The 10,722-nt window shown below is 48.3% G+C and overlaps 1 protein-coding gene across 1 annotated transcript; it reads right to left on the minus strand.

The window, feature by feature from the left end:
- Positions 1-210: 210 nt before the first annotated feature.
- TMEM119 (transmembrane protein 119) lies at positions 211-10,368 on the minus strand. The gene is made up of 2 exons (XM_033169838.1): positions 10,334-10,368; positions 211-3,950 (listed from the first exon to the last, which is right to left on the minus strand). The coding sequence occupies exon 2, from the start codon at positions 3,922-3,924 to the stop codon at positions 3,046-3,048; it is 879 nt and encodes a 292-aa protein (XP_033025729.1). The 5' UTR covers positions 3,925-3,950; positions 10,334-10,368; the 3' UTR covers positions 211-3,045.
- Between the last annotated feature and the right edge of the window lie 354 nt (positions 10,369-10,722).

The following is a 10,722-nucleotide window of genomic DNA, read 5'->3' on the forward strand; positions in this document are numbered from 1 at the left end:
ATATCACACCTATACCAGATTAAAAAGAAAACATTTCTCAACTTCTGTCTTTCTGTTTCAAAAGCAGTTTACAACACAGCAGCACACAGAAAAAACGAATGACTGAATGAAACATAGGTCTGCATAGGAATGTGTATTTGTGTGTATGGGTAATTAAAGGTTTAAAGAGGTTGTGAAAGGAGGGGCAGGGAATATACATTGCAGTCTGCAACTTAATTAATTTGTTTAATATTCAGGTTATTTCTTAAGTAATTGGTTAGATTTCAGTTTATAAAATTGCAGAGATAATCCCTCTGGTTTATTTCTCTATGACTTCTGGACGAGATGGCGATGATTTCAGATACTGTGGTGGTTGCCCAGGGACCGTATACAGTTTTGCGAAGCCTGCCAACGTTTTCCATGGAAGAATCCAAGAGAGTAGCTTTGGTGGAAGCCATTCTTCTTAGGAATCCCTGTACTGGTCGTCATTCCCCTTCCACACTTAACACCAAAGTAGTTTTGCAAAAGGGCCCCAAACTCAGTGCAGTAAGTAGCTTTGGCCTTTTTTTTACCCTGTGTGGTTTTAAACAAAATGTTTTTCAGAACATGGCATAACCATTGAATGGGAAAGTTGCTTTTTCCAACAGAGGGAATGGGCACTTCCAGATAAATCATTATTTCTGCCCAAGTAACTCTAGGCCATGAGGTTCCTGGTTGAGGCCCTGTAGTCCTTGACCCCCAGTCTTAATCAGCCAAGGACCTCTGACCCCTCATGTTGCCTTTGCTCCCACTGGTCACTCAAAGGCATCCCAGAAGCTGTTCACCTAAAACCACCCAATCCATGGTGCTTGTTGAACAAGAAAGCATGAGGGGGTGGCCTACCTGGGTTGTTGGGTCCTCCTGGGTTTGAATGCAAAGGGCTCCAGGGTTCTAATTCTCCACAGCACCCCAGGAGAATGGTGTGCATGGTATTGTGGGATAGAAGACCATCACAAGAGCACATGCCTCTTCGGTGGCTTCCAGCATCTGGTATTTGGAAGCATATTGGGAAATTTAAATGGACCCAGCCAGCCAGAAAGAGGGCAGGGCAAACATCACTAATGCATTGCAGGGGGTTGGACTAGATGGCCCTTGGGGGTCCCTTCCAACTTTACAATTCCATGATCCCAACCTAGTTCCCCAAGCCCCTCCATGGCACACAGCCATAGCTGAAAATGAGGGCCCACCAGCCAGGATTGACAAATCCCTGTTCTTAGAGAGGGCATAACCATCAATGCTTTTTTGTTGGCTAATTAGACTTAAGAGAGGGCTTCCCTATTATCTCGTGTTCTGAGGAATGGCCACAGTCATAAATATTATCAGAACCTTTGTGAAGAAGCTGGGCGAAAATGGTCCTCCCCCAATAAAACCCTCCGCTCAAATTCTTCAAGGCTTGTCACATATAAAGAGTTTCTTGGTCCAGCTGTAATGTTTGCTAAAAGTATTCCTCTCTTTCCTGAGCAGGCCAGAGGAGAAAACGTCTCAGAATCCCAAATGGAAACAATAAAGCCACTCAAAAGTCCTTCACAAAAGTACAAAAGTGAGTTTTTAAACAATTTAGTTTAGCTCCCCCGAACCCTGTCAGAGCTGGTAGAAAGAGTAAAAATGTCCAGCCAACATTACTGGCACTGTAGGCAGATTTTTTGAGTTTCCCAAATATATGCTGTTTCCACAGATATTATAAATTCAAAATTCAAAAATGAATGAAGATCTTTTGCTGATACAAATGCTTCAGGGTTCAAGTGGCATGAAAAGCCAGTTCTGGTGTGCTTCCTCCCCACCCCAAAATTCTTGTAATAATATAAATGCCCGGATGTTTGTGAAACTTTAAGCATGCCAGTCAATCAGGTGGGCACATCCCAGATCCGAGCCCATTCTCTTGAGCAGGGATCTTCTGTAGGATTTTTTGAGCACTGAAATTGACCACAAAGGCATCTGCGGTGTCAAAGTTGGTGTCTCTCCGGCTGATGTCAGAAGTAGCATCCATTATCAAGTCCAACTGAGGTTTTTGTGTCACGTGGATGGGAGTTAAATTTAAAACCTAACATCACGAAATCTTGGAGCAGAACCTCTAACGAAGATTGTCAGGCCACATGCGGACCTACTTGTAAACTGTGGCAGAGATTTTTTCTGAGAGGTGAGCACTTCTTCCACCCATGCGCCTTCACTCCTCAAAGGGCACATATACTCAGCTTCAAATTGAATCCAGATTGTAATTTTGCCAGCCACATTTTTAAGCATCATGCACTGTTCTTTTATCAAAAATTTGTTCAGCACCTGAAAAAAGGCTCCAAGTTAGATTGAGGTGGCTTTGTGATTGACACGAAAGGCTGACCAATCAGTGCTGTGCTAAGTCCCTACTTCCAAAAAAGGCAGGTGCAGTGGCTTTGTAATTGACCCAAAGGCTGGCCAATGGGCATGTTGCACAGCCTTGCTTCAAAAGGAGAGGTTGGCTTCATGATTACCCAAAAGGCCAGCCAATCAGCACTGTGTAAATTCAGCTTTGGCAGAAAACCAGAATGGGTTACTGATCCCGGGGAGAGTATAGAATATGGAGCAGCCAGGCACTCACCTGGAAAGTGGGGATTGGGTAGGCAGCTACTATTATTGGGGACTGCTAAAAAAAACCTCACCCAGAAGTGGGCCTGAACCATAGGTTCTACCATATCTATTCACAAAAAAGTGTTTCAAAATAGGTTTAAACCCAACAGTGGTTTCAGTCCTACATTTGGATCTCAGTCAGCGCTCAGTGCTGGATCTCCTCCAGTCATCCTCACCTACTAAATAATACCTTGTACTTGTGTCAGAGGAGAGCGGCTAAGTCATTCAATGAAGAGACTGTTAAGGCAAAACCTCATTATGCTACTTCTAACGGGGCTTCTCTAAAATGGAGGTGGGAAACGTCAAATACTGAAGGGCCTGGTGTTGGCCACAGAGTAAAAGTAAAGTTCATCACAGGTTCAGTATGATCAGGTTTTCAACACGACAGCCAATGGGTGGAAAGCCAAGCAAGGGAGGCCCCGTGTCCTAGTCTCCTGAGGTGCAAGTACTATCAGGGGGTGGAGCCCCCGGCTCATCTGCCTCACTTTCTGAGACTTTTCCTGTGGAATTATCAGTCCCTGGTGATTCCTTGGGCTCTTCTGGAGATGCTGGGTGAGTTTCTTCTTCCACCTGTTGATCCTTCACATCTTCCCCATTGATTTCCGCATGTATTGAGTTTGGCAGGGCTGGAGTCTCAGCCTCCTCTGCTGGACCATCCTGTTCTTCTGGAATGGCTTTCTCTTCCTTCTCAGCCTCTTCCATTGTCTTTGTCCTTTCCTCCTTGACGTTGGTTGCCCTGTCCTCCATTTTGGCACTCTCCCCGTTCATTGTGACAGCCTTGGCTGGGGATTTGAGGTTCTGTGCAGCAGCTAAAATATCTGCCTGCAGCTGTTTGGTGGAGTCAACGGGCTCTTCCTGGTCGGCATCAGACAGCTTCTCTGGCACTTCGCTGAAGGCCTTGGCCCCTCCTGACTTGTCGTTCTGGTCCACGTACTTCTTCTTTGGAAAAGATGATGGATAGTAGGCCGAAGCCTTGTGTTTCTGCCGGACGATGACAGCGGCACACACGATGAAAAGGAAGAGGAAGACCAAGGAGCCGACCACAATAATCAAGAGCATGTACTTCTGGAAGAAGTCCACAATCCCGTCCAATATGTTGAGGGATGTCGAAGTCCCATTCACAATGAGGTCATTCAAGGTGGGGTTTGCACCTAGCGTCACACTTGCAGGGGGTGGGATGGAGGACGCCCCCTCGCTCTCTCCGCTGCCACCGTTGTCTTCAAGCCCTGCTTTGTGTATGGATCTTGAAGCACACAAGGGCACCATCAGCATAACAAGCAGGCAGATATCCATCAGGATGGCCATGTCAGTGGTTGGATGTGGCTAGTTCTCTGGAAAAAACAACACACACAGAGAGACACAAAGGAACAGTTATTCTTAGATGTGTAGCATGTGCAAATGAGCCAAGTCCCATTCTTAGATCTGGATGAACTTCTTCCATGGGGGTGGGGGGCTTGCTAAAGTTAATGGTGAGCCTCTTTGCACATGCTCAGTGGGCCTCTCATCTGTCCTAATGGCTTCATGTATTCCACAACTAGTTCTGGGGTTAAGCTCTGGTGAGTCCCTACCTCAAGCTGAGATGTGGGCATAAGCAAAAATAGCCAATGAAATCCCAGGAAATCAACACAATCAGTGACGTTTCAGGCCCAGCCAGAGGTAGGGCTTCTTCCACACATACAGTACACAATTCGTGGACAACATACGTTATTTCTCCCCCACTCCTCTCACTCTTGTTGTCTAATGGAATTGTAGAACTGCAGAGTTGGAAGGGACCCCAAGGGACATCTAGCCCAACCCTCTGCAATGCGAGAATTGCAGCAAAAGAAGAAGAAGAAGAGTTTGGATTTGATATCCCGCTTTATCACTACCCGAAGGAGTCTCAAAGCGGCTAACATTCTCCTTTCTCTTCCTCCCCCACAACAAACACTCTGTGGGGTGAGTGGGGCTGAGAGACTTCAAAGAAGTGTGACTAGCCCAAGGTCACCCAGCAGCTGCATGTGGAGGAGCGGGGAATTGAACCCGGTTCACCAGATTACGAATCCCTGACAGATGGCTATCCTACTCTGCTTAAAAGCCTCCAATGAAGAACACCTGCTGCACATGCAGAAGGTCCCAGGTTCATCTCCCAGCAGCATCTCCCGTCTTAAAAGGACCAGGGAGCAGGTGGTGGAGAGGAGCTGCCAGTCAGAGTAGACAAGACTGGGCTAGGTGGATTAAGACCAGAGATATGACAGTGACTCATAGCTCTGCAGAAGCCAACTCTGTATGTGTCATCCCAGAACAGCAGTTCAGGCAGGCAGCCTCCTCTGAAGGAGGCTATTTCTGGTCTGTCCATATAGTCAGGAGTGATTGAATGATCCTAATCTCATCCAGTCAAGAGTCCAAGGCAGAAGGAGATCAAAATAGCACCCCTCTCAGGAGGGGAGCATTCAATGAGGTGGATGGGCTTTGGGCCCACAGAGATGTTTAGATGGTCTAAATTCATTTATTTCTCAACATGCAGAGTTGGGGGCTTACTGGTTTGGAATTCTAATAAGTCTCTGAGCTCCTGAGCTTGATCACATCCTGGCCTGAGCACACCGCAGTGGTTGGTGGGTAAATTCCTGAGATCTGAGGTTTGCAATGGAAACTGTTACACAGACCAAAGAGCGCAGACTCAGGCATGCAGCTCCTGCTGATCCAACTCAAGGTTTACTTCACCAGCTGTTGGATCTGTCAGTAGATCTAGACAGATGTGTAAATGCTGCTGTTTCTGTTCTGACTCTCCAGTGACACGCACCCAGTTTTTAATGTGGAAAACAAAGAGGGCTCCCCCCACCCTTTGCCTTCTCTGGAACTCTGCCTTCTGCCCTCGGTGCTGCACCCCAAATCAGGAGGTGCCTCTCTGCACATGTTTGGAAGCTAAAATTCCTCCTTGAATTTTCTTCTCCTCTGCTCCTTTTTCTAAGCAACATATTCAGAGTCCAGATGTTCCTGCTGAAAGGGGCTGTGCCTGATGCAAGCAATTTCCCCTTGACTCAAATGCAACGTGCCCAGAACCTTTGCCAAGTTTGGAGACATTAACTTCCTGCAAAACTGCTAACTGAAACCGGGGATGCAGCCTCAGCATCTGGAAGGTCCCTGGATGAATCATCTGGTAATGTGTAGCCTCAAAAGAGTCCTGCAGCTGATCAGGCCCAGAGCTCATCTAGTCCAATGGAGACCAGCCCAGGGCATGAAGGTGGCAGACACCCGCTGTTGTGTGTCCTCAGAATCTGGCCTTCCAAGCTGCCTTGCCTCTGAACAAGGAGTTTCTATCTGGCTCACAGCTGATGACCAATCTCTCCAAGGATGTTTCTTCCAATGCAAATTACAAAGACTTTTGAAATCCGTATATGGGGATGTTTCCTTCACAACAGACATCTGGGCTTCTCACTTCCACTGGAAAGGAACATTCCAACCAGATGATATTTCAGGAAAAGAATTTATCCTTTATCATCTCTCCCTGACCCCTTCATCGTCTCTTCTCTCCTTAGGAGCAATTTAGCTCCTGATCGACAAAATCCAGACAGGGCACTGACACAAAGGCCCTCTGTAATTGTTTCTCCGCAGCCCTTGGTATTCAGAGGTAGACTGCCTTTGGGCATGGAAGCTCTGTGGAGCTATGGAGGCTAAGCTATCAATATCCTCCCCACCATGAAACCCAATTTGAACTCCATCCTTGCAACACTTCAGCAGGAATCCAGAACTTTTATGCTTGCCAGAAATACAGGGGAAAGGGGGGGCACCTCTTTTGTCTTAGTTAATCCTGTCCTGGTTTCACTGGGATGTCAGATGGATTAGGCAACACGGAGTGCTGGAGCCCTCAGTTTCTTCATAGAATCATAGAACGGTGGAGTTGGAAGGGACCCCGGGGGTCGTCTAGCCCAACCCTCTGCCATGCAGGAATCTCAGCTAAAGCATCCATGACAGATGGCCATCCAACCTCTGCTTGAAAACCTCCAAGGAAGGAGAGTTCTTGCACCCTCCCTTGAGAACCGGCGTCAGCAGGATCCCATCAAATGGATCAGCCATATCCATGCAAGGCCTGCAGCCTCTCTCCAGATCCCAGTGAGAGGCCACATTCCATACCCTCCAACGTTTCTCCGATGGAAATGGGGACATCCAATTCCACAATGATTTCTTTACTATTTATACCCCACACATCTGACTGGGTTGCCCCAGCCACTCTGGACAGCTTCCAACATACATAAAAACATAATTAAACATTTTAAAAAAACCTTCCCTATACAGAATTCCCTTCAGACGGCTCAGGGGTTAGATAACTCCATACCCTCCAACATTTCTCCAATGAAAATAGGAACGTCCTAAGGAAAACCGGGACATTCCAGGATCAAATCAGAAACCGGGGTGGATTCTCTACATCAGGGATGTCCCTGGAAAATAGGGACATTTGGAGAGTCTGAAATTCTTCAAACTCTAAATGCACATAGTCTTCCCCCCCATCCCTCTGCCTCCTTTCTTCCTCCTCCTCCCGAGATGCATAAAATATCCCCTAAATCCCCTCTAGTTTTAAAAGCTGTGTAATCTGAGAACTGCCCATCTCTTCCGAGCTGGAGCAAATCAACTGGCAATTAAATCAGCAGACAAGACCTTCCTCTGGACTCTGAGCACAAACCGTCTCAGATAGCCAGCTGTATAATGCAAGCTTTTAATTCAATTTTGTTTTCATCAGGTTGTTGATCTTCAAAGGCATCCCACAATCTTAAAGCAGCTGATCTACCAAATAATAGTGTTGATTTGATTCCACCAAAGTCGATGCTACTCCTTTAACAATTCAAACACATAAATTAAATAACAACAACAACAACAAAACAACAACAATAATAATAATTTAAAAGGCAGTAACATTAAAAAAGCAAACCACCCCACATTAACATCAATATACTGTCTTTGATTCCGAAATATTAAGATGGTGCAGAGTAAGTAATGCATGAGTTAATTAAAATGACACATTAAATAGCAATGAATAGCTAATTAACTGTTTTATTTGCTTCTGCTTTGTAGTTTCAGGTTCTTCTGTGGTGTGGTGGTTTTTTCCATCTTTATGTTCATATTTGAAGCCACTGTGGATGGTGCCTTGTACGCCTCCTTCTGGCAGCTCCTTTGGACACGCTCCTGCCAAATGTATTGCTCCGCTTTCCTTTGGACCCATCAGCAAGTCCAAGAGGGGGGGGGTCTTGTTGTCTGGGCAGCCCAGACCCTCCAGACACACTGCCCAGACTTGCACCCTGGGGAAGTCACTTTGGTGCTGCTAAAACAGCAAAAACAAGCACTACAGGTTCCTTCCGCTGCTGGGAGAGATCGTTGTCTCTCACTGGTCAGCTGGGCCTGCCTTAAGCTGGGCCACCCCAGTCAATAAGTGCTGACCTGCCACGCTCTGCTTGCTTCAATGGGTGCTGGAGTTCAGAGAGAGAAAACGCATCTGCAGCAGCACAACCGCAGGACACCTTCATCTGCCCCAGCTGCAACAAAACACATCTCTCCCATATTGATCTCTACAAGCCACAGCAGGTGCTGCAGCTTTCCAGTGGTTTGACTTCACCCCCAAAGGTGCCCTCCCCCATTGTCTTCTGAGGCAGATGGTTGCCAAGAACAACTATGTGGTCTTTGTACAGATATAAAATCCTCTAAAGAAGCAAAACAAAGCACCACAGGAGGAGAGGAAATCTGAGGTGCTCCATTGGCACCACTGTCAAGACCAACTCAAGAGATTCATGGGTTGCAATGGTGGTTGGGCCCGTCCTTCACCTGACCACAAATGGAACCAGTGCTCCATGGCCCATAGGGTCCCTCCCAACTCTACACTCTGTGATTCTATGAAATCAACATTATGTGAATGCTACAGTCAGCACCCGCAGGACACAGCTGGCGCTCCATGGCAAGCCCAATGCTTTCGGTGGCCGGGGGTGGCAGTAGAAGGGCGCTTCCTGGGCTCCTATGTCTCTCTATGCCATATACCCCATGGCAGGCCATCTGGGACTGGTGCCCTCAGCACCCTCTCAAAAGTCAGTTGGTAACCCCTGAACAAAATACTTAGAAGGTCAGGTGGATTTGGAGTGAGGCTTACATGCAAAGCCTGCCTGGTCATGCACATGTTCTGATTTTGCCACAGGACTCACCAGCCAGGGTGGGGAACATGCTGGAAACAGGGCAGGGAACCATGGCAGGAGCAGCTGTGGTTTTTCTCCATTCTTGTTGCATGGATGTTTTTGGTGTGGAGGCCAAAGAGGTAGCTAAGGAAGGTGGGCTTCAGCTCAGTCCCCCCTCCCCTATTACCTGTTTTCAGTGTTGAGAGCAGACCCCAGAACATATGAAGAGCCAGTGTGGTGTAGTCGTTAGAGGGCTGGATTACTAGGACCTGGGAGACTAGGGTTCAAATCCCTCACTCAGCCATGAAGCTCCCTGGGTGACCTTGGGTGCAAGTCACTGCCCCTCAACCCCACCTACCTCACAGGGTTGTTGTGGGGATTAAGCGAGGAGAGGGAGAACTATCTAGGCTACCCTGAGCTTCTTGGAGGGAAATGTGGGTTATAAATACAATAAATAATAATAATGATTAACACCTCTGAGCATGTGCAGAATGCCCGGCATGTTTCTTGCCCCGCCACTGCATAACCACAAACCCCCATGTGTGCCACACATCCCATGACATAGCTCCAAGGAAAGCACAAACCCCAGGATGTGTTGAGAAATCTCTGCTTCACAGCCAGGGTCTTGGGGCACAGACCTCTGGGAAGTTCTCCTACATATGCACACACACACACAGTTCATTTCATCAGTGCAGGAGAATTTCCCAGGCAGCTGCCCCTAAATTTTGAGCTTTCCTAGGGAATAGCAGCCTCCTCTTCAGTACGCAAGGCAAAATCAAAACGGGCTCATCTAGGACAGAATTGATTACAGGGTCTTGTCTCTTCACAGGAACGTAAGAGGAGCCTGGCTGCTGGATCAGGCCAAGTGGGGCCCATCTAGCCCAGCATCCTGCTCTCACAGTGCCCTACCAGATGCCTCAATGGGGAACCTCCAAGGAGGATCTGTCTCCCCTTCTGGCATTCAGAAGCATTGCTGCTACTTCCAATTGTGGAGGCAGAGCACAGTTGTCCTGGCCAGCAGCCAGCAGTAGCCCTCTCCTCCTCCTCCTCCTCCTCCTCCGTGAATTTGTCCGGTCCTCTTTTAAAGGCATCCAGGTTGGCAGCCCTGCCACCCCTGCCTCCTGTGGCAGCAAGTTCCATGGTTTAACTCTGAGCTGCATAGATTCCTTTGATCTGTCCTGAACCTTCCAGCATTCAGCATCCTGGGATGTCCCCAAAATCTAGTGATCTGAGAGAGGGAGGAATTTCCCCCGCTGTCTGCTTTGTCCATGCCACATATACTTTTTATGAACTTCTATTGCGTCTTCTTCGCCTTTTCTCCAAACTAAAAGCCCCAAACGCTGCACCCTTTTCTGACAGGGGAGTTGCTCCGTCCCCCTTGGACCATCCCGTTCCCAAGCAGGAAGGGCTGAACTGAACAGCAGGGGAGGCTTTTGTGGGGGGGCCCCATCCTGCCCGCACCAGAACACTTAGCAGCAGTTGCAAGCCTGCCAGAAGTCAGCAGGAGTTGAGAAAAGGTGGGGGGTGGTGATGGGCCCCCAAGGTTTAGGGTGAGGGTGGGGAGTTGCGTGGCATTTACTCACGGGAGAGGAAACCTTGCCGTCTTCTGCTGGCCTCCTGGCTGCCTGCTTCTGCTGCTGCTGAGTGCAACCCCTTCCCTTCCTCCTCCAAGCTTGGCCGCCTCTGTGCCTGGCCAGCTTTTTTGCATTAAGTCTGGTTTCATGTGGGGACAGGGAGGGGGGGAGGGAGGGAAGGAAGGGGAGGGCAGCCCCCCACATGCGGCTCTCCTTTCCCTCCCCCTTTCTCCTGCAGGCAGCCGCCCTCCAAGCTGGGAGGGGAGGAGAGGAAAAGAGGGTGGATAAAGTTTTGCTCCATCTGTGCATCCCTCCAAGGGAAAAGTTCCCAGCAAAGCAAGGGCCAGAGGGGGTGTTTGTTTATCAAGGCAAGTAGCTGAGGAGCTAGGAAGTGGGGG

The sequence above is a fragment of the Lacerta agilis genome, chromosome 14, assembly GCF_009819535.1.
Source record: "Lacerta agilis isolate rLacAgi1 chromosome 14, rLacAgi1.pri, whole genome shotgun sequence".
Taxonomy (NCBI): Eukaryota; Metazoa; Chordata; class Lepidosauria; order Squamata; family Lacertidae; genus Lacerta; species Lacerta agilis.

Coding starts and splice junctions, on each gene's coding strand:
- TMEM119 (XM_033169838.1), bottom strand. CDS start 3,924: ATGGCCATCCTGATGGATATCTGCCTGCTTGTTATGCTGATGGTGCCC.